This window comes from Marmota monax, unplaced genomic scaffold (genome assembly GCF_021218885.2).
Source record: "Marmota monax isolate L192 unplaced genomic scaffold, Marmota_monax_Labrador192_F-V1.1 WCK01_AAM20220418_F8-fsc00102, whole genome shotgun sequence".
NCBI classification, from domain to species: Eukaryota; Metazoa; Chordata; class Mammalia; order Rodentia; family Sciuridae; genus Marmota; species Marmota monax.
Window position 1 is genome coordinate 1,109,168 of NW_026692494.1, and position 24,293 is coordinate 1,133,460.

At 52.1% G+C, this 24,293-nt stretch overlaps 1 protein-coding gene across 1 annotated transcript in view; it reads left to right on the forward strand.

Annotated features, from left to right (window-relative positions):
• Positions 1 to 38: 38 nt before the first annotated feature.
• LOC124092340 (mucin-16) overlaps positions 39 to 24,293 on the forward strand; it is a 92,537-nt gene continuing 68,282 nt past the window's right edge. Inside the window, 5 exon segments of the mRNA XM_058579132.1 lie at positions 39 to 11,513; positions 13,046 to 13,159; positions 16,025 to 18,985; positions 20,786 to 20,910; positions 20,987 to 21,054. Coding sequence (XP_058435115.1) covers positions 68 to 11,513; positions 13,046 to 13,159; positions 16,025 to 18,985; positions 20,786 to 20,910; positions 20,987 to 21,054 — 14,714 coding nt within the window. The 5' untranslated portion in view covers positions 39 to 67.

Here is a 24,293-nt window from a genome sequence, read left to right on the forward strand (position 1 = left end):
TGCCTCCACAGGGTCACGTCCTTCACTCAAAAGCCCTACACAGTGGGAATTCAGCACTGGGTCCCAGATGCCTTCACGCTCAACAAACACCCCTCTGAGGAGCATTTCCTCTCCCCCTCCAACACCTGAGAGAACCTCACCTGTGATGACAAGCAGACCCCAAGGACCTCCAAAGGTCCCTCAAACCAGCGTTCCATGGGAACATCCTGCTTCAACCCCAGAAAGATCCCGTCCCTACTCACCTGATTCTACAGTCCATGAAGAAGACACTACAGAATCCAGCACCAACACACAGTCTCTCACCAGCCCCCTTCCCACGTGGACTGGCAGTGGGACCTTGATTTCTAATGACACACAGGGCATAGGACCTGAACCAACCTCTGCCCCTCCACACACAGCCCTCTCCAGCCAGGACACCACCAGGTCTCCACCAGAATCCTTTTCCTCACCCTCTGCTCCCTCACAACCAACCATGGCCACCAATGCTCTCAAGAACCACTCCACTACCAAACACACACTTCCACACTCACAGAGGGACACTCCTCCCACCATGTCTTCTGGAACTCTGTCCCCCAAAAACAACCTCTCAGGGTCACAGAGCAGGCCTCCGGGTCCTCAAGGGACATCCAATAGTGTCTCCTCCCCTCCTCCTACACCTCTCCACACTGGGACAACCAGGTCCTCCACAATGAGCTCTTCGACCTCATTCCTCACAACAGTTCTGCCAAGAACCACACAGACATGGAGGACAGGCTATCTGCCCACCACCAGCCCACACACGAGCACCACTGCCCAGGATCATGACAGCCTGGCCACTTCCCAGGAGGCTCCCACTCTACACACAACTAATGTGTCCACTGACACTACGGTGACCCCTGCAGGAACCACCATGCCGGGAACCCAGGCACCCTTCTCTACCTCTCCACCCTCACTTCCTTCACAAGAGACCACGGCACAGTGGACAGTCAGCCCTGGGCCACAGACATTTCTGCACTCACACTCCACCATTCTTGGGAGCACGTCCACTCACACTCCATTATCTCCAAGAAACCCACCTTTGCAAGAAAGCAGCCCTGCAGAATCCACAAAGGTGATCCTGGTCAGTGCCTCCAAGACCCCTGGAGCCTCCTCCCCAAAACCATCCACTCCCCACTGGCCTGGGACTCCAGCCCCCATCTTCCTCACCACTGAAGACGATATTTCTACATCGTCACAAGGTCGAGAAGCATCCACTCCTTCCTCACCTGGGTCTCCAGCCCCCATGTTCCTCACCACTGAGGACGATGTCCCTACCTTCCCCAACACAGTCCCACAAGCTGTCAGCCAGGCAGTCTCCACTGGGACTACCAGTAGGACCATCATGCAGGAGGTGTCCAAAGACCTCACACCAAACACAAGCTCCTCACCTCCACAGAGGGCAATAACCAGCGTAGAAACCACCAGGTCTCAACCACAATCCCTTCCTTCATCCTCCGCTGGGTCACAACCCACCATGACCACCACGGCATCCAAGATCCTTTCCACTGTCACAAAGTATCTTGAAACCTCAGAGAAGGCCACCACTTCCAGCAGAACTTCTGGTCCAGTGCCACCTGAAAGCACCCTTTCTGAGAATCCAAGACACCCTGTAAGTTCTCTGGGGACGTCCTCTGTTGGATCATCCCCTCCTATTACACCTCTCAACACTGGGTCACCCAGAACCTCCTCACCAGGACCTAGGTTCTCAGACCTCACCACCCCCCAGCCAGGAATCATGCAGACATCGAGGACAAGCTCTCCACCCATCTCCAGCCTGCATGTGAGGACCACCACCCGGGTACAGAAGACCCTGGACACTGACCTGAACACTCACAGTCCACCAACAAGTCAAGTTTCCACAGAAGAGGCAGTGACCAGTGAAGTGACCACATCTGGACCCCAAGAACAGTCCCCTGCCTCCACAGGGTCACATCCTTCACTCAAAAGCCCTACACAGTGGGAATTCAGCACTGGGTCCCAGATGCCTTCAGGCTCAGCAAACACCCCTCTGAGGAGCATTTCCTCTCACCCTCCAACACCTGAGAGAACCTCACCTGTGATGACAAGCAGACCCCAAGGACCTCCAAAGGTCCCTCAAACCAGTATTTCATGGGAACATCCTGCTTCAACCCCAGAAATATCCACTCCATCCTCAACTGGTTCTACAGTCCATGAAGGGGGCACTCCGGAATCCAGCACCAACACACAGTCTCTCACCAGCCCCCTTCCCACCTGGACTGGCGGTTGGACAGTGATTTCTAATGACACACAGGGCATAGGACCAGAACCAACCTCTGCCCCTGCACACACAGCCCTCTCCAGCCAGGACACCACCAGGTCTCCACCAGAATCCTATTCCTCCCCCTCTGCTCCTTCACAACCAACCATGGCCACCAATGCTCTCAAGAACCACTCCACTACCAAACACACACTTCCACACTCACAGAGGGACACTCCTCCCACCTCCTCCTCCGGAACTCTGTCCCCCAAAAGCAACCTCTCAGGAACACAGAGCAGGCCTGAGGGTTCTCAAGGGACATCCAATAGTGTCTCCTCCCCTCCTCCTACAGCTCCCCAAACTGGTTCAACCAGGTCCTCCACAATGATGTCTTCGACCTCAGTCCTCACCACAGTTCTGCCAGGAACCACACAGGCATGGAGGACAGGCTCTCTGCCCATCACAAGCCCACACACCAGGACCACTGCCCAGGATCATGACAGCCTGGCCACTTCCTGGGAGGCTCACACTCCACACACAACTCATGTGTCCACGAACACTGCGGTGACACCTGCAGCAACCAACACACTGGGAACCCAGGCACACTCCTCTGCCTCTCCACACTCACTTCATTCACAGGAGACTGCTGCACAGTGGACAGTCAGCCCTGGGCCACAGATGATTCCTCACTCACACTCCATCCTTCTGGGGAGCACTTCCTCTCACACTCCATTATCTCCAAGAAACCCACCTTTGCAGGAAAGCAGCCCTGCAGAATCCACAAAGGTGACCCTGGTCAGAGCCTCCAAGACCCCTGGAGCCTCCTCCCCAGGAGAATCCACTCCCCCCTGGCCTGGGTCTCCAGCCCTTTTGTTCCTCACCAGTGAGGATGGGATCTCTCAATTGTCGGGAAGCCCAGAAGCATCCACTCCCTACCCACCTGGGTCTCCAACACCCATCTTCCTCACCACTGGGAACCATGACCACACCTTCTCCAACACAGGCACACAGCCTGTCAGCCAGGCAGTCTCCACTGGGACTGGCAGTAGGACCATCATCATGGAGGTGTCAAGGGACCTCACTCCCAACACAAGCTCTACACCTCCACAGAGCACTCTGATCAGTGTGGAAACCACCAGGTCTCAACCACAATCCCTGACTTCACCCTCCGCTGGGTCACAACCCACCATGACCACGGTGGCATCTGAGAACCTTTCAAGTCTCTCAACGTCTCTTGCACCCTCAGAGAAGGCCACCTTTTCCAGCCACTCTTCTGGCTCAGTGCCACCTCAGAGCACCCAGTCTGTGAATCAAAGACAATCTGTGTTTTCTCTGGGGACATCCCATGTCAACACAGGGTTGCCTAGGACCTCCTCAGCAGGTCCTGTGTTCCCAGACCTCACCACCATCCATCCAGGAATCATGCAGGTATTGAGGACAAGCTCTCCACCCATCTCCAGCCTCCATGTGAGGACCACCACCCAGGCACAGAAGACCCTGGACACTGACCTGACCACTCACACTCCACCAACAAGTCAAGTTTCCACAGAAGAGGCAGTGACCAGTGAACAGACCACATCTGGACCCCAAGAACAGTCCCCTGCCTCCACAGGGTCACATCCTTCACTCAAAAGCCCTACACAGTGGGAATTCAGCACTGGGTCCCAGATGCCTTCAGGCTCAGCAAACACCCCTCTGAGGAGCATTTCCTCTCCCCCTCCAACACCTGAGAAAACCTCACCTGTGATGACAAGCAGACCCCAAGGACCTCCAAAGGTCCCTCAAACCACCCTTTCATGGACACATCCTCCTTCAAACCCACAAGGATCCACTCCATCCTCAACTGGTTCTACAGTCCATGAAGAAGACACTACAGAATCCAGCACCAACACACAGTCTCTCACCAGCCCCCTTCCCACTTGGAGTGGCAGTGGGACCTTGATTTCTAATGACACACAGGGCATAGGACCTGAACCAACATCTGGCCCTCCACACACAGCAATCTCCAGCCAGGAAATCACCAGGTCTCCACCAGAATCATATTCCTCAAACTCTGCTTCCTCACAAACATCCATGGCCACCAATGTTCTCAAGAACCACTCCACTACCAAACACACACTTCCACACTCACAGAGGGACACTCCTCCCACCTCCTCTTCTGGAACTCTGGGACCCCAAAGCAACCTCTCAAGGACACAGAGCAGGCCTGCGTGTTCTCAGGGGACATCCCATAGCGACTCCTCCCCTCCTCCTACAGCTCCCCACAGTGGGACACCCAGGTCCTCCACAACGAGCTCTTCCACCTCAGTCCTCTCCACCACCCTGCCAGGAACCACACAGGCATGGAGGACAGGCTCTCTGCCCATCACCAGCCCACAGACCAGGACCACTGCCCAGGATCACCACAGCCTGGATATTTCCAGGGCTTCTCCCACTCCACACACAACTCATGTGTCCATGGACACTGAGGTGACACCTGCAGGGACCACAATGGCAACCCAGGCACACTCCACTGCCTCTCCACACTCACTTCCTGCACAGGAGACTGCTGCACAGTGGACAGTCAGCCCTGGGCCACAGATGTTTCCGCACTCACACTCCACACTTCTGGGGAGCACTTCCTCTCACACTCCATTATCTCCAAGAAACCCACCTTTGCAGGAAAGCAGCCCTGCAGAATCCACAAAGGTGACCCTGCTCAGTGCCTCCAAGACCCCTGGAGCCTCCTCCCCAGGAGAATCCACTCCCCCCTGGCCTGGGTCTCCAGCCCTTTTGCTCCTCACCAGTGAGTCTGGGATCTCTCCATTGTCAGGAAGCCCAGAAGATTCCACTCCCTACCCACCTGGGTCTCCAACACCCATCTTCCTCACCACTGGGAACCATGACCACACCTTCTCCAACACAGGCACACAGCCTGTCAGCCAGGCAGTCTCCACTGGGACTGGCAGTAGGACCATCATCATGGAGGTGTCAAGGGACCTCACTCCCAACACAAGCTCTACACCTCCACAGAGCACCCTGATCAGTGTGGAAACCACCAGGTCTCAACCACAATCCCTGACATCACCCTCCGCTGGGTCACAACCCACCATGACCACGGTGGCATCCGAGAACCTTTCAACTCTCTCAACGTCTCTTGTACCCTCAGAGAAGGCCACCTTTTCCAGCCACTCTTCTGGCCCAGTGCCACCTCAGAGCACCCAGTTTGTGAATCAAAGACAATCTGTGAGTCCTCTGGAGACATCCATTATTGACTCTTCCACTCCTCTTACACCTGTCAGCAGTGGGGGGCCCAGGACCTCCTCACCAGACTCTAGGTTCTCAGACGGCACCAACACCCATCCAGGAATCATGCACCCATCGAGGACAAGCTCTCTGCCCTTCACCAGCACCCAGGCAAGGAACACTGCCCAGGCACAGGCCAGCCTGTACACTACCTTGACAGCTCACACTTCACCCCCGATTCCTATGTCCACTGATGCAGCAGTGACTAGTGCAGTGACTTCATCTGGAGCACAAGAGGAGTCTCATGCTTCTGCAGAGTTATGTCCTTTACACCAAATCTCTGCACAGCAGACTGTCACCCCTGGGACACAGACATTACTGCACTCACACGCCACCCTTCTTGGGAGTACCTCTTCTCACACTCCATTATCTTCAGGAAACCCACCTTTGCAAGAAAGCAGCTCTGGGGAATCAGCCAAGGTGACTCTGGGCAGTGCCTCCATCACCCCTGTTGCTTCTACCCCAGGGGAATCCACTCCCTACCCACCTGGGTCTCCAACACCCATTTTCCTCACCACTGGGAACCATGACCACACCTTCTCCAACACAGTCACACAGCCTGTCAGCCAGGCAGTCTCCACTGGGACTGGCAGTTGGACCATCATGCAGGAGGTGTCAAGGGACCTCACACCAAACACAAGATCTGCACCTCCACAGAGCACCCTGATCACTGTGGAAACTACCAGTTCTCAACCACAATCCGTTCCATCAGCTTACCCTGGGTCTCAACCCACCCTGACTACCACAGCATCCAAGGTCCTTTCCACTGACACAAAGTCTATTGCAACCTCAGAGAAGGCCACCACTTCCAGCAGCTATTCTGGCCCCATGCCACCTAAAAGCACCCTTGCTGAAAATCGAAGGCATCCTTTGAGTTCTCTGGGGACAAACCAAATTGCATTGTCCCCTTCTCTCACACCTCTCAACACTGGGTCCACCAAGACCTACTCACCGGATGCTAGGTTCTCAGACCTCACCACCCCCCAGCCAGGAATCATGCAGACATCGAGGACAAGCTCTCCACCCATCTCCAGCCTGCATGTGAGGACCACCACCCAGGAACAGAAGACCCTGGACACTAATCTGACCACTCACAGTCCACCAACAAGTCAAGTTTCCACAGAAGAGGCAGTGACCAGTGAAGTGACCACATCTGGAACCCAAGAACAGTCCCCTGCCTCCACAGGGTCACATCTTTCACAAAAAAGCCCTACACAGTGGGAATTCAGCACTGGGTCCCAGATGCCTTCACGCTCAGCAAACACCCCTCTGAGGAGCATTTCCCCTCACCCTCCAACACCTGAGAGAACCTCACCTGTGATGACAAGCAGACCCCAAGGACCTCCAAAGGTCCCTCAAACCAGTATTTCATGGGCACATCCTGCTTCAACCCCAGAAGGATCCACTCCATCCTCAACTGGTTCTACAGTCCATGAAGGGGGCACTCCGGAATCCAGCACCAACACACAGTCTCTCACCAACCCCCTTCCCACGTGGACTGGCAGTGAGACCTTGATTTCTAATGACACACAGGGCATAGGACCTGAACCAACCTCTGCCCCTCCACACACAGCCCTCTCCAGCCAGGAAACCACCAGGTCTCCACCAGAATCCTTTTCCTCCCCCTCTGCTCCCTCACAACCAACCATGGCCACCAATGCTCTCAAGAACCACTCCACTACCAAACACACACTTCCACACTCACAGAGGGACACTCCTCCCACCTCCTCTTCTGAAACTCTGTCCTCCAAAAACAACCTCTCAGGGACACAGAGCAGGCCTGCTGGTTCCCAGGGCACATCCCATAGCGTCTCCTCCCCTCCTCCTACAGCTATCCACACTGGGACACCCAGGTCCTCCACAATGAGCTCTGCGACCTCAATCCTCACCTCCACCCTGCCAAGAACGACACATGCATGGAGAACAGGCTCCCCACCCATCACCAGAGCACATCCCAGGACCACTGCCCAGGATCACAACAGCCTGGATACTTCCTGGGTTGCTCCCACTCCACACACAAGTCATGTGTCCACGAACACTGCAGTGACCCCTGCAGGAACCACCAAACCGAGAACCCAGGCACACTCCTCTGCCTCTCCACAATCACTTCCTTCCCAGGAGACCACAGCACAGTGGACAGTCAGCCCAGGGTCACAGACGTATCCGCACTCACACTCCACCCTTCTGGGGAGCACTTCCTCTCACACTCCATTATCTCCAAGAAACCCACCTTTACAAGAAAGCAGCCCTGCAGAATCCACAAAGGTGACCCTGGTCAGTGCCTCCAAGAAACTTGGATCCTCCTCCCCAAAACCATCCACTCCCCACTGGCCTGGGACTCTAGCCCCCATCTTCCTCACCACCGAGGACGACGTCCCTACCTTCCCCAACACAGTCCCACAAGCTGTCAGCCAGGCAGTCTCCACTGAGGCTGGCAGTAGGACCATCATGCAGGAGGTGTCCAAGGACCTCACACCAAACACAAGATCTGCACCTCCACAGAGGGCAATAACCAGCGTGGAAACCACCAGGTCTCAACCACAATCCCTTCCATCACCCTCCACTGGGTCACAACCCACCATGACCACCACGGCATCCAAGATCCTTTCCACTGTCACAAAGTCTATTGCAACCTCAGAGAAGGCCACCACTTCCAGCAGAACTTCTGGTCTAGTGCCACCTGAAAGCACCCTTTTTGAGAATCCAAGACACCCTGTAAGTTCTCTGGGGACATCCCCTGTTGGATCATCCCCTCCTATTACACCTCTCAACACTGGGTCACCCAGAACCATCTCACCAGGCCCTAGGTTCTCAGACCTCACCACCCCCCAGCCAGGAATCATGCAGACATCGAGGATAAGCTCTCCACCCATCTCCAGCCTGCATGTGAGGACCACCACCCAGGCACAGAAGACCCTGGACACTGACCTGACCACTCACACTCCACCAACAAGTCAAGTTTCCATGGAAGAGGCAGTGACCAGTGAAGTGACCACATCTGGAACCCAAGAACAGTTCCCTGCCTCCACAGGGTCACATCCTTCACTCAAAAGCCCTACACAGTGGGAATTCAGCACTGGGTCCCAGATGCCTTCACGCTCAACAAACACCCCTCTGAGGAGCATTTCCTCTCACCCTCCAACACCTGAGAGAACCTCACCTGTGATGACAAGCAGACTCCAAGGACCTCCAAAGGTCCCTCAAACCAGCGTTCCATGGGCACATCCTGCTTCAACCCCAGAAATATCCACTCCATCCTCAACTGGTTCTACAGTCCATGAAGGGGGCACTCCGGAATCCAGCACCAACACACAGTCTCTCACCAGCCCCCTTCCCACGTGGACTGGCAGTGGGACAGTGATTTCTAATGACACACAGGGCATAGGACCTGAACCAACCTCTGCCCCTCCACACACAGCCCTCTCCAGCCAGGACACCACCAGGTCTCCACCAGAATCCTTTTCCTCACCCTCTGTTCCCTCACAACCAACCATGGCCACCAATGCTCTCAAGAACCACTCCACTACCAAACACACACTTCCACACTCACAGAGGGACACTCCTCCCACCTCCTCTTCCGGAACTCTGTCCCCCAAAAGCAACCTCTCATGGACACAGAGCAGGCCTGCGGGTGCTCAGGGGACATCCCAGAGCGTCTCCTCCCCTCCTCCTACAGCTCTCCACAGTGGGACACCCAGGTCCTCCACAATGAGCTCTGCGACCTCAGTCCTCACCACAGTTCTGCCAAGAACCACACAGACATGGAGGGCAGGGTCTCCGCCCATCACCAGCCCATATCCACGGACCACTGCCCAGGATCATGACAGCCTGGCCACTTCCGGGGCTGCTCCCATTCCACACACAACTCATGTGTCCACGAACACTGTGGTGACACCTGCAGGAACCCACACACCGGGAACCCAGGCACACTCCTCTGCCTCTCCACACTCACTTCCTGCACAGGAGACTGCTGCACAGTGGACAGTCAGCCCTGGGCCACAGATGTTTCCTCACTCACACTCCACCCTTCTGGGGAGCACCTCCTCTCACACTCCATTATCTCCAAGAAACCCACCTTTGCAGGAAAGCAGCCCTGCAGAATCCACAAAGGTGACACTGGTCAGAGCCTCCAAGACCCCTGGAGCCTCCTCCCCAGGAGAATCCACTCCCCCCTGGCCTGGGTCTCCAGCCCTTTTGCTCCTCACCAGTGAGGATGGGATCTCTCCATTGTCGGGAAGCCCAGAAGCATCCACTGCCTACCCACCTGGGTCTCCAACACCCATCTTCCTCACCACTGGGAACCATGACCACACCTTCTCCAACACAGGCACACAGCCTGTCAGCCAGGCAGTCTCCACTGGGACTGGCAGTAGGACCACAATGCAGGAGGTGTCAAGGGACCTGACTCCCAACACAAGCTCTGCACCACAGTCTCAGAGGTCTGAACCACAGTCTCTTCCATCCCTCTCCACTGGTTCTCAACCTACCATGACAACCTGGGCATCCAAGATCCTTTCAACTGTCACAACGTCCCTTGCACCTTCGGAGAAGGCCAGCCGTTTCAGTAGCTCTTCTCGCCCAGTCCCCCCTCAGATCACCCTTTCTGTGCATGAAAGTCAACCTGTGAGTTCTCTGGGGACATCTCAAGTTGAGTCATCCCCTCCTCTTATACCTGTCAACACTGGGTCACCCGGGACCTCTTTCACTGGTCCTAGGATCTCAGGCCTCACCACCACCCTGCCAGGAAGCATGCGTCCATTGGGGACAAGCTCTTTGCCCATGGCCAGCCTACCTCACAGTGCAAGCTCCGCATATGAGAATGTCCCCACTTCAGTGCGTCCCTCCCATTTACACTCAGTGTCTGTTTCCCCCGAGGTGGCCATGGTCAGCGCGGGAACCAGCAGCTATGGCTTGCAGCGCGGCTCTACCGCCTCTCCTGTGGCCCTTCCATCAATGTCCTCAGATGCAGTGCCCACTCTCTCCGGTCACTCTCGGACTTTGTTTCTCACGGGGACCTCCTCTCCATCTCCTGACCGTGTTTCCTCCCTAAGCATGTCATCCGTCACCTCCTCCAGATCCTCACCGGAAACCGTTCCCTCTTCTCCAGCCACCACACTCTTACACAGTAATTATGCTCCCCCAAGCACAGTGTTGGCTCCGGTGTCTCCCACCAATTCTAGGCAGGAGTCTCAGTCCTCTCTGTCATCTGACTCAGAGCTTTCCACATCAACATCTCCCAGGGCTACCTCTTACACCACAATGGAGACCTTTATTTTCACATCAAAGCCTAGCTCTTCTGAGGCTGCAAGTATTCAGATGGAGTCATTGTCTACCCTTTCCCCTGGATTGACAAAGTCTAACACCTCTGATAAGACCAACTCCTGCACAAATACAAGCTGTCTCCTCTACAGTGTACCCACTGATGCCAGTTCTTTGATCTCCAAGACGGACATCCTTCCCTCTTCCAGAACACCCATCCCTTATCTTGCTCAGTTCACTAATTCTCCAGACTTCTCCACTCGGACAATAGCCAGGCTCTTCGCCTCCTCCACCAAGACAGATTCTGCAGAAGTAACTATCACCACCCACACAAGTCCTTCTAAGGATACAACACAGGATACCCTTACCTGGGAGACATCAACCACCAGATCCTGGGCAGAGTCCCATTCACCTGGCCATGCTACTATGTCCATCATTGCAGGGAACTTGCCTTCATCCACTTTTATACCATTATCCTCTTCTGTCTCCACTACGACTGGCTCTTCAACCAGCCCAGCCCTCCCTCGGATTACTTCCTCTCCCACTACCCATCTTGGGACAGAGAGCATCCCTACTGAAGGATCCTTGATTACGCTCAGTGTGTTGGAGTCCAGCACCCAGCCAGTCAAGACATCTGTATCACCCACTTTGAATATCACAGCAATTGAGAGTATTGACTCAAAAACAGATACAAGTGCTTTTGCAGTTCCTCCACCCTCCACCCAGTTCACAAGTAAGGACCTATATCTCCTACACACCCACTCATGAGAGGATCATAGGAAATAGCACTTTCCTAAGAGGGAAAAGGAAAATAATGAGGAGTATTTCCTGTACCTGAATGTTTTTTTGCAAACATCTGTTAATCTCATTTCAACTCCAAGTGCTGGGCTAGGCATGGGGAAGCATAGGTGATAAGCAAGTGGTGGGAAAATTATAACCCATGACAGATGCTCTGCTATTGCTACTACTGAGGATGATGACGAGGATGACAGCTAATGTTTATAGCATGTATTCCACATTAAGCACTTTTTCATTAAGGTTTCAAATCCTCATTGCAACATTAGTTGGAGTGGGGGCTCTTCACGAGCCTCTTTTGCAGATGAAGAAGTTGTGAGATGCAGAGAAGTTACCTGCTCAAGATAACAAAGATGATAAGTTACAGAACTAGAATAAGAACTCAGACTATGTAGCACTAGGAATCCGTGCTGTTAACCCTTAGGCTAAACCAGAATGCTCAGAGTTAGCTAGAAAAGCCAGAGATTCTAAGATCTCTGAAGCCACAGGAGGGTGCTGTTTTAGGGAGAAAAGATGAGTTCTGTCAAATGCTACTAAACGGCAGGGATCCTCAGAGATTCTAATGAAGGGTGTATCCCTGAGGTTAGGGGACTAAGAGAAGAGCTCAAAGGTACGAGCGAGAGGTTTCACCTTTGGGTGGAGCATGTTTCTGTAGGGGAGAAGAGTCCAAACAGGCACAAGTGAGATCAGAGGTGAGCACATGAAACCTGGGGAGACAGGGTACTCAGGGATGTGGGATGGACCTGGAGACAGGAAAACGCCACTTCCCAGAGAGCAACCCATCAGGGAAGAAACCTCTTGGAGAGTCTATTCTTCTGAAAGGGTTGAGCTAATCCCCAGTTCTTGTTCTGAACACAAGTCCAAAGAGGCCCCACAATTAGTCCAGCACCTGCTTCACTACCGTGTCTCCCCAGGATCCTAATGTGATCCCCTCCCCCCAGCTGGCTTGGACAATCCCCAGCCCACGTCTCCAAGCCACGGTTCCCTAGTTAGGGCATGAGTGTTGATTAAGCAAGAGGTGCGTGAGCTGGCAGGAAGGTGAAGGTGTGGCCGGATGGAGGGAGGGGGGAAAGAATGGAGAGATGGAGGGACAGAAGGCAGGAGAGAAAGAAGGCAGCCCTGAAGGCAATTGATAACTGAAAGACGGTGGAAGGATGATGGGAGGGAGTAAAGATTGAAGAGGAGAGGGGAAAGGGAGAGAGGAACAAGGGAAAGGCGAAGGGTGGGCAGCGGGGGATAAAGGGTTAAAAGGAAGCAAAGATGGAAGAGAAGGCGGTCAGCTCTGGACTGGGCGAAGGACGGGCGGCCCTACGGGCAGATGGATGGGTCTGTGGACGGGTCACATGCAGGACTGGCGTGAGTTCGTACAGAAGGACATGAGGGGCAGAGTGATGACGTGGACACACCTGGACATGGGCTCCTTCTGGGTGAGATGAGTTACCCCAGTTTTCTCCCTACCCTCTCCTATAGAACCCGATGACACTGTGGAGCGGCACACAAAGAAACCCAATGGAGCGGCCCCCAGAGGCACCGCGGGACCCGTCGAGGGCCCTCCGGCAGCCACATCCCCTGCTGGTTCTAAAGGTAGGTTTGACTGCTTCCTAGAAACCCCACCTGTGCCCTGGCCTCCAACTCCAGCCACGAAGCTGACTTCTTTGGAAGGAGAATCGTGTGTGACTGTCACGAATCTCCCTGCCTCAGCTGGATCTTTGTCTCATGGTGACTGGGCGGATGCTACCACTTTTCTTCTCTTCAGAGCAATGCTGAGGGTCTTTAGTTCAAGGTCAGAGATGTTCAAGGTCAGAGAATTTGACCCGGTTTACCTTAATTCTCAAGACCTCTATTGATAACTCACTGACACTCTGGTATAAATCAAGGAAGCGCAGGATGAAAACATTTTGGTATCGCATCCATGAGAGACGGCAAAGGAACAAAATAACTATGTTGTAGATTTAAACGTAGGCCATGAAGGCACCCTGGAGCCACAGAGGGAAAGCTTCACGGAGGAGGGAACATTTGCCTTGGGTTGTACAGGATGAATAGGAGTTTGCCAGGAAGACAGGGGGAGTGGAGGAAGACCTACTAGATGCAGGACAGAGCGGCCCATTAGGCACAAAGAGAAGTGAAACCCAGGGATAGCTGGGTATGACTAAATCATAGTAGTGATGATTTGCTCAAGTATGAGATGTATGTGGTCAGTGGGAGATAAAGCTGGAGGTGGGGGCAGAAAACCTCCTAATCCTTCATAATGCTTGTCTACCTCTGAACAAAAGGGCAAAGAAGTTTGTGGTCCAAGAGGTTTAGCATACATATTGCTCCTTCTTAGCGTGGTCGCGTGCACAGGCATATTAAAAGCTCTGAGCAAGTCCTGTAAAGAAACCTGTTTAGCTTTGTTCAATCTGGGCTTTAAGAAGGTTAGGTGATGGCATCGTCTTTTCCTCTGAAAGACACTTACCACTCTGTGGTATTATTATTCCATGTAACTGTCAGAGGTACAGGTGTACTTAGCAGGGGTCCTCCTCACCGTGTGGTTAAAGGTAAAGCTTCCCATATCCGTGAAGTTATTCCCAAATTGTTCAGAAGCCAGGCTATTTTATCAACCCACTTGTTCCAAGACATAGTCACCTCCAAGCCTCGCTATTGGTTTTCTCATGGGACCCAAGCATCTTGGGTTGGGTTTCCCCAGAAGCAGACCACGGTAGGTCAAAGAAACAGGGATAAGTAGTTTGTGTTCTGTTGGGGGGTGGTCCCAGGAAGCCCTGGTGGAGGAGACAGAGAAGAGAAGGAGGCAGCAGAAGGGACACCCTGAGCGGGTCACAGAGCACCAATCCCACCAGGATCTCTGAGGGGCAGTCCCCTTGGCACTGTCCCCTCCAAATGGAGAGGTGGCTGGGGTATTTGCCATCCCACTCCCCTCTCTCGGTGGCTGTGAGCTGCTTACTCCTGGAGGGGATGACAGCCCTGCGGACCTGTCCACACCTGGGCTGAGTGACCTCTCTCGGGCATGGAGGCACAGAGCTGTAGTAGGGACACTTTGGGGGGCTCTCCTGCAGCAGCCAGTGCTGGTAGGATCAGCTACATCAATCAGGTCACTAGAAGAGGCTCACCGGCCTTCAGGTGACGACCAACACTGAGAGGGCAAAATGTCTGTGGGGCAGTCAGCACCCCCTCATTTAATACAAAGTGGGGTTCATCGGCCTCCGAGCTACTGGCATTTGGGGCAGGAGGTTCTGCCTAGTGCACAACTTCCCTGTGTGTTGTAGAATAACTAGCAGCGTCTCTGGCCTCTACTCCAGGGGACAGCTGCACCCACCCACAGCTGTGCTGAGAAGCAAAACGGACCCAGTAGAGAGCCACCGAGCCAGGGATCTGTCCCCAGATGGACATTTTCTCCTCACTCCTTTCTCTTCCATCCCAGCGCTCACAAGATCCTGAAATTCATTCAGGGGATGGAGCAGTGGTTAAGAGCCGAGGTCTGGAACTCAGAACCACATTCAAATTTCCAGTCGCTAGCCATTTGACTCTGGGCAAATCATGATCTCTCTAAGTTTCTATCCTTCTGCCCGTAAAATGACGGGAACAATAGAATGTGGTCGTCAGGGTAGCCACAGCCACAGCCACAGGTGGTGGTGACAGGGGTAAGAGCATCGTGCCAGCAGCCAGTTAGGCACAGCAGTGAATAACAGGAGCGGTGGCCACCAGAGACAGCGGCAGCAACAGCAGTGTGGCAGGAGCCGGAACATGACCCTGGAGGCACCACGCTCCGTGCCTTTGACCAGCATCCTGAGACGGCTGCTCACCTCCACTCTGTAGATAAGAAAAGGCACATTTATCAAGGTTTGGTAACTCCAAAAGTCACCCATCTCTTCAGCCAAAGAGTCTCAGCACGGGGCCCAGGTTCCCAAGTGCAAGATGCACAATCTCTCTCTCAGGCCGGAGGAGACTCCTCTTGGACATCCATCCACGTGTCCATCCATTCATTTAATTCACTGAAGCAAACTCTCCTTGAGCTCCTACTGTGTGCCTCGCAGTCAGACCACAGGAGCAGTTACTAACTAGATTGGGAGGGAGTGGTACAGCGCAGGCACAGGCAGTGCCACAAGGAAACAGGGAGAAGCAGAGATGGCTTCTGACACAGGGTTAGGAGGGTGGATCTGATTTGGGTGGCACAGAGAGATGATGTGGAGCAGAGGCTCAGGCACCAGCAGAGCAGAAGGCAACGGGGACAGGGAGTAGAGCTGCGGCCGTGCATCCCCAGAGGAGTCACAGCCCAGGATGTGACCATAAGGTAGGGCACGACCCTTTTCCATGCCAGAGTCACCCCACCCACATCCCAGAGGATAGATGTCTCTCTCTCTTTCCTCACATAGAAGAGGAAAAAAAGGCTATTTGCAGTCTAGTAAGTGTGATGATTTTGACTGACTTGTGGGTCCATCCCCCAATTCACAGGTCCAGCCACAGGAAGGACAGGAAGAGCAGAGACCACTGCCACACCTCTGAAGACCACCGCCATCCCCTCTTTCATCACCTGGATCTCCATTCCCACCTCAGAAGACCTGAAGCTCCAGATATCAGGGGAAACCATCAGCACAGCTCCAGAGGCAACGGCTTCCTCGGCCACGGGTCTTAGAGAGGGTATCACCAGCACAGCTGTTCCCGGGACAACCCCCTCTCTACTCAACAGAGAACCAGAGGCCACAGCCTTATTGGTCCCCAGTCCTGGGGCACAGACCAGTCCAGCTGTCCCAACTCTGGCTGCGTCTTCTCCTGAGTCAGATTCAACAGCCTCACAGGTCACCCAACCTGAGATACAGGCAGGTCACTCCACTACAACCCCGCCTGTCTCCTCGGGGGCATCAGGACTGGAGGCCTCTCTGACCACTAGTTCCGAGGCAGTGACCACAGCACCTTTCTCTAGAACAAGCCCCAATTTTTCCCAGGGTCAACCACACATCCCTTCCTCAATGGATACCAGTACTGGGACAGAATCCGCTTCTGCTGTTCCAACAATGACTGTATCACCTGACATACTAGAATTGGTGACCTCACAGGTCCCTAGCTCTGGGACAGACACCAGTTCAACTAAACCAACTCAAACTCCTTCTGATAAACCAGAGGCCACAGCCTCTCTGGCCACCAGCCGCGGCACACCAAAGATTCCAACCACTCCAAATCCCTCCCTCTCACCGGACGTATCAGAGGGGGCAACGTCACTGGTCACTAGTTCTGGGAGAGAGACGAGTACTACTCCTCCAGATCTCACTGCTTCCCCAGGTCACCCGGAGACCTCATGGGTCACCCAGGCTGAGATAGAAGCCAGTTCCCTTGTTTCAACAGAGACTATTTCACCTGGAGAACCAGATATCACAACCTCACGGGTCACTCACCCTGCAGAGGCCAGCACAACAGTCCCCAGGACAACCCTAAGTTTTTCCCATGGTGAATCAGATACCATGCCCTCAACAGCCGCTGCTCCTGGAGAAAAAGCCAGTTCTGATATCCCAGCGACAGGGGTCCCACCTGATATCCCAGACACGGTGACTTCACTTGCGACTCCTTCTACATCAGTGACCATTAGGAATATTCCAACCCTGACTGTTCCAGCCGGTGAGCCGGAGACCACAGCCTCAATGGTCACCCATCCTGGGCCACCGACAGGTTCACCCACTCCAGCTCTGACTGTCTCCCCTCGTGCGCCAGGGACACTGACTGCATGGGTCACTAGTTCTGGAGCACAGACAAGTTTGCTTCCAACTCGGACTCTTTCCCCTGACCAACCAGAGACCACAGCCTGGTGGGTCACCCGTCCTGGGTCAGACGCCAGTTCTGCTGTCCCGACTCTGATGGCTTCACCTAGTAGGAGAGCTACCACAGATTCATTGGTCCTCCATCCTACGGAGACCAGCCCAGTGGTTCCCAGGACAACCCTAAGCTTTTCTCATAGTGAATCAGATACCACACCCTCAACAGCCATTGTTCCTGGGGAAGAAGCCAGTTCAGCTATCTCAGCATCCACTGTTTCACCTAAGGTGCAAGAGGCAGTGACCTCACTGGTCACTAGTTCTCTGGCAGTGACCAGTACAAGTCCTCCAAGTCTGGCTCTTTCTTCTCAATCAGATACCACAGCCTCACCGGTCACCCAGACTGGGGAGCAGACAAGTCCAGCCATTCTAACTAGGACTGTCTCTCCTGGTGGAAAAGGACTGGTGACCTCACTGGTCACTAGTTCTGGGACAGAGACAAGTACAACCACTCCAGCTCTGACCCTTTCCCCAGATCAACTGGGCACCACAACCTCGCGGGTCCCTCATCCCGGGGCCATTGCCAGTTCAGCTGTGCCCACTCTGACCATTTCCCCTGGTGAGCCAGCTGCAACAGCTCGAGTCATTCGTCCTACAGAGACTAGCCCGGCCGTCCCCAGGACACCCTCAGATTTTCCCCATAGTGGATCAGACACCACACCCTCAACGGCCGCCAGTCCTGGGACAGAAGCCAGTTCAGCTGTGCCAGTCAGGACTGCCTCACCTGAAGCACCTGAAGACACGGTGACCTCACAGGTCACTAGTTCTGAACTGCCAGCCAGGATGACTCTTCTAATGACAACTCTCTCTCCCGGTGAACCAGAAACCGCAGCCTCATTGGTCACCCCTCCCAGGGCAGAGACAAGCACCAAAGTCCCCGCCTCAACTCTAGTTCATCCTTTATCAGAGACCACAGCCTCACTGTCCATCGGACCTGGGGTGGAGGTTAGTACAGGTATCCTGACTCACGCTGCTTCACGTGGTGGACCAGAGACGACAACTCCTCTCTCCTCCTCGCCTGGGACTGAGACCAGCAGAGCTAATCCAGGCCCGGCTGTGTCAACGGGTGCTCCTGAAGAAGCAGCCTCACCTTCCACCCACCCCGGGACAGAGACCAGCAACACTGTTCCAACCCTGTCCCCTGGTTTAACATCAACCACGGGTGTACGGGCCCCCAGCGCCCCCAGCCCCTCAGCAGAGGCCAGCACAGGTATCCCAGCTCCGACCATTCCCCCCAGCGTCTCCTGGCTTGCCAGTGCCCCTACAACAAGTGAGCCCCCTACGGTGACCTCCTGGAGCACAGAGACTTCACTGCCTGCAACTTCAGTTGGACTCCCAGATATTTCCAGGACTGTCACAGATACCACTATGACCTTGATACCATCAGAGAGCCCAACACCACCTACAGCCAGTCATGGAGAAGGGGCAAGTCAAACCACTACCCTGAAAGCTACAACTGAGGGGACCCCTCATCTAGCTGCCACAGGTTGGAGCTCCACAATGGCTGACACCAGAATCACCTTTGGCACACTGCCCGGAAGGCCCTTGAGCCCTCTGACCACACCCGCGATGTCCACCTGGGGCCCTGAGAGCATGACTCCAGGAACAGGTCAGAAAGAGTGACTTCTCTTTGTTGTAGTGAAATACGTAGAGTTTGCCCTTTTAGGCATTTTAGACGTAGAGTTCAGCAGCATTGATTATAATCTTACTGTTGTGTAACCATTACCACTGTTTTTAAAACTCTGATCACCCCAACCTCTGTACCCTTTCTGCAATCACTACCTATTCCTGCCAGCCCTTGGTGACCTTTAATCTACTTACCCCCACGAATTTGCCCCTTCTGGAACATATCAGTGAAATCATACCACATTTTCCCTTTTGTATCTGGCTGACTTCACTTGGCGTAATGTTTTCAGTTAACTGGAATAGAATGTCCCCTCTTCTAGCTCTCTGTGAAATCTATACCAGGTTATCTTGAGCTCTATCACCCCACTGAGCTGGAGAACATCAGGGCTTTTTCTTTCTGTCTCTGTTTTTGTATCTGTTATTTAATTCTCTCTGTCCTCTCTACCCCCACCCTGCCCAACCTCAAGTTGCCACCATCTTTCACTCAGATTGAGTGTTTTAATGGTCGATTTTAGTTATACATAATATTGGGGTTCATTTTGACATAACTACACAAGCATGGAATCTCACTTGCTCTAATTCAGTCAGTCCCCACTGTTTTCCCCGTTCCCCCCCTCTACACACTGCAGACAGACCTCCTTTACACCCACACGGGGGAGAAAGAGTCTGTGGCACTTGTCTTTCCCCACCTGGTCTATATCACCTAACGTAATGTCCTCCAGTTCTTTTTTTCTAATTTTAAAATTTGTTTTAATTAGTTATACAGGACAGTAGAATGCATCTATGCACTTTGATAGATCATACATAGATGAGACATATTTCTCATTTTTCTGAGTGTACATGTTGCAGAATCACATTGGTCACACAGTCACATATATACATACAGTAATAATGTCATTCCACTGTCTTAACTATCCCCACATCACTTCCCCTCCCCTCCCCTCCCATCACTTCCCTCTACCTAATCTAAGGTAACACTATTCTTCCCTAGTGCCCCCCACCCCCTCACCTTATTGTGAATTAGCATCCACATATTAGAGAAAACATCCAGCCTTTGGTTTCTTGGGATTGGCTTATTTCACTTAACATGATATTCTCCAACTCCATCCATTTACTGGCAAATGCCATAATTTCACTCTTCTTTAAACCTGAGTCATATTCCATTGAGTATATATATATACCACATTTTCTTTATCCACTCATTTATTGAGGGACACCTAGATTGGTTCCATATTGTGAATTGAGCTGCTATAAACATTGATGTGGCTGCATTACTGTAGTATGCTGATTTTAAGTCCTTTGGGTATAAACCAAGGAGTGGGATAGCTGGGTCAAATGGTGGTGCCATTCCCAGTTTTCTGAGGAATCTCCATGCCCTCTAGTTCTTTGTGTCAGAGTAAGACATCATTCTTTTCCACGGTGGAGGAAGACCATGAGTGCACACCTTGTTTTCTTTATCCGTTCGCTCGTGGATGGGCACTAGGTTGAGCCCATATCTTGCCTCTGTGGACAGTGCTGTGATAAACATGGCCATGGTGATACCACCGGACGTGGGAACCCTCTCACTTTGAAAACTGAGCCTGCGCCCAGGAGTTCATACCTTCCTTAGCAAACTGGGACGGTTGTCACCTTGTGTAGGAAGTTCCTGGTGTGGGAACTCATGAAGCAGTTCCACAGGACAGACCCTCCCTGGGTGCCAGAGCTGAAGTTGGTCCTCAGAGCCCTGCCTCCCGCTCCTGCCCGGGACTGACAGTGCTGCCCTCTTCTCCCCTCCCCCATGCAGCTGAGGTTCCTCTGACGGTATATTTTACTATCAACTTCACCATCACCAACCTGCCCTACACGGAGGACATGGGGCTTCCAGGCTCTGGGATATTCAATGCCACCGAGAGGACCCTACAGTACCTGGTAAGATCCCCTCCCCAGTGGCCACCGCCCTGCTGCCTTGGCCCCTCCTGTTCATCTCTTTCTCCTTCCTCCCCAGCTCAAGCCCTTGTTCAGGAACAGCAGTCTCGGCTCCTTCTACGCTGACTGCAGGTTGAAAATGCTCAGGTGAGACTCCCTTCATGGCCAATGGCAACCTCAATTCTGTCTTAATTCTTGGCCCTCCACATCCTAGATAGCCACAGCTTCTTGGACTTTTGCTAAGAGGCAATATAGACTAGTGGACCCCAGGCTAGACTTTGAGCCTGTGCTCTTCCACTTGCTGGCTGTGTGACATCGGGCAAGACATATACCCTTTTGTTCCTCAATCACATTATCTATAGAATCTTGATAACAACAGACTCTTAGGCTTGTTCATTATTCAGCACAGTGAAATAAGCCAGATACTGCCTGGCCCAGTGTAGTGCCTGCTCTCGCTTAATTGGAGCTCATAGGGATAGCCAGTGTAGATCTTGGCCAACGCCATGCCCAGAACCCCCGGCATCTTCCCCGACCCAAACCATCTCTGCAGTTTGTTCCCTGAAAAAGAGGCAAGGACATGCCCAAGTCTCACTAAAATAGTGGAAAAGGAAGTAAATGTTGAGCTGGCGCAGGAGATCTTGCAATTGAAATAATCTTCAAGGGACCTAAACACTGCAGAAATAGCCTGCTGTCTCTGCTCTGCCTGGCTCCTTTGTGGTCCCTGGGGCTCAGCACCCTCCCCTTACAGCTTATGTCCCTAAGGTGTCTCCATGGAGTCCTCCATCCAATAAACTTGGATCATCCTGTCAAAAGGGAGGGCTTACCACTCCATCCTGTGAGTGGAGAGATTGCTGGAGCGTCATGGATGGGAACTGTCCTCATTGAGCTCCACCTATTCCTCCTGGCCCCCTCCCTCCACAGGTGGAGGGAATCAGTAATCATGGCATGGCCACATTCCACCCTCGGTCTAGTGCCTTACATGTTTTCATTTAGTCCCCAAGGATGAAAACCACACAAGTATGATCCCACTCTATAGATGAGAAGACTGAGGCTCAAAATAATCAATAATAACTGCTTGAGAAGAGCCAAGACTGGAGCCCGAGTGTTCTGGTTTGGGAGCCCTTGCTCTTAACCAGGATTCCAGCAGACCTCAAGGTCACTGGGGTCAACGCCTTTTGCACTCTTTTTTCCTATCAGCCTTAATGACCCATTGTGGACATTTAAGGTGTATGACTTGATGATGTGATGTATGTAGACATACCGCAATTCTTCAAATAATCACAATTCGGCTCATTAGCATGTCGACCACCTCTACGTAGTTGTACATGATTGCTGGGGAAGTTTACTTGAAGATCTATCTTCATAGCAAATTTCAAGGGTACAATGCAGTATTGTCAACTATCATCGACATGCTGCACATCAAATCTCCAGATCTGACCCATCTTATCCTAAAACTCTGTAGCCTTTTACCAACATCATCTCACTGACCCCTCCTAACAAATTACATTCTTAAAAAGTGCTCAGGAAAAAAAATTAAATTAAAAAGTGCTCAGAACTCCAGAGAGCTTGGGGGTTCTGTCCCCCCATATTTGCTGAATTGAAAATTATTAAAGCTGATATATTTTATAAGTACTTATTCATTCATTCAACATAATAAACCTAATGCAGCCATCATTAGCATTCATGGAGGATTTGCCCCAAGATCCACAAGGATACCAACATCTGCAGATGCTCGTGTCCCTTATATAAAGTGGCAGAGTATTTGCATAACCTACGCACAGCCTCTCATATCATCTCTAGATTGCTTATAACACCTAATAGAATGTAAAGACCGTGAAATAGTGGTTAGTGCATTGCTTAGGGGAAATGGCAAGGAGGACCATCTGAACATACTGAGTGCAGATACAACTTCATGTATGCATGTACATACTGTGGGGCTGGAGACCAAACCCAGGGTCTCATGCTGGGTAAGCACTGTACCACCAACCTGTGTCCTCAGCTCTAGATGCAATTTTTTGAAAAAGTATGTTTGATCCAAGATTGGTTCATTCTGCAAATGTGGATCCTATGGATATACAGACCTGACTACTCATATTAATGCAAATAATGTATTTTTAAGAACAATAGCCATATTTTTTTTAAATAGCATAAGGAGAAGAGAGGTATTGTTTATGTTTTTACCAAACTTTGCAATGTCTGGCCTAGAAGAAGATGGGTAGATATATGCTTCTGCCTTCAATCTGTTTGAATATTTTAGCTTAAGGGGCCACTGGGGGAAAAATCACTGTATACTCCTGAGTAAATGAAAAAGGAAAATGATGTCTTACCTGGTGGGCTCCTTGTAAGTCTTTTGGGGACAAAAGGAGTCCCTAGACTACACTTTGAGAGTAACTGTACTACACTCATGGGCATGAATGAGAAGAAATGCTTTGAGCAGCACAGATAACAGCAGCAGCATTCTCAGGCCAGGACCGGGCTACCTCTCCCTACCAGTACAGGTGTCCCCTAGCGGGCATCTCAGATAGGTCAGCTTAAACTCATGACAAAGATATTGTGCAATGACATTGCCTCACTGCTTCTCTAAAAATAAATTAGTGGCATCTATGTCTACAATACACTAATGAAAACATAAAAATCTAGATGATGCAAAATATTGTATTTATGGGTATGATGTGATATTCTGATACATGTACATAGTGTATAATGATCCCATCAGGGTGATTACATTTCCATCACTTCCAACACTTATCATTTCTTTGTACTGGGAATATGCAAAGTCTTCTGGCTATTTTGAAATATGCAATAAATTATTGCTAACTGTGGTTCCCTTCCTGTCCTGTGGAACACCAGAACCTATTTTTTTCTTACCCAGTCACCAATGTCTCTGCCTCCATCCACCTCTCCCCACCCCACCCCACCCTTCCCTGCCTCTGTTAACACTATTCTACTCTTCACATCTCTGAGATCAATATTTCTTAGTTTCCACGTATGATTTGAAAATGTGGTATTTGCCTTTCTGGCTCATTTCACTTAGCATAATGTTCTTCAGGCTCATCTTGTTGAAGGACAGGATTTCATTCACTTTTATGGTTGAATAATAGTGCATGCACGCACGTGTGTGTGTGTGTGTGTGTGTGTGTGTGTGACATTTAGATTGATTCTGCATCTTGGCTACTATGAACAGTGCCGCATGATACCATCTCTCCCCAGTTAGAGTGGCTATTATCAAACAGACAAAAGAAAATAACAAATACAGAGAAAGAGGAACTCTCATACACTTTTTTTTCAATCTTTTTTTAGTTGTTGATGGACCTTTATTTTATTCATTTATCCATATGCAGGGCTGAGAATCAAACCCAGTGCCTCACCTGTGTGAGGCAAGCGCT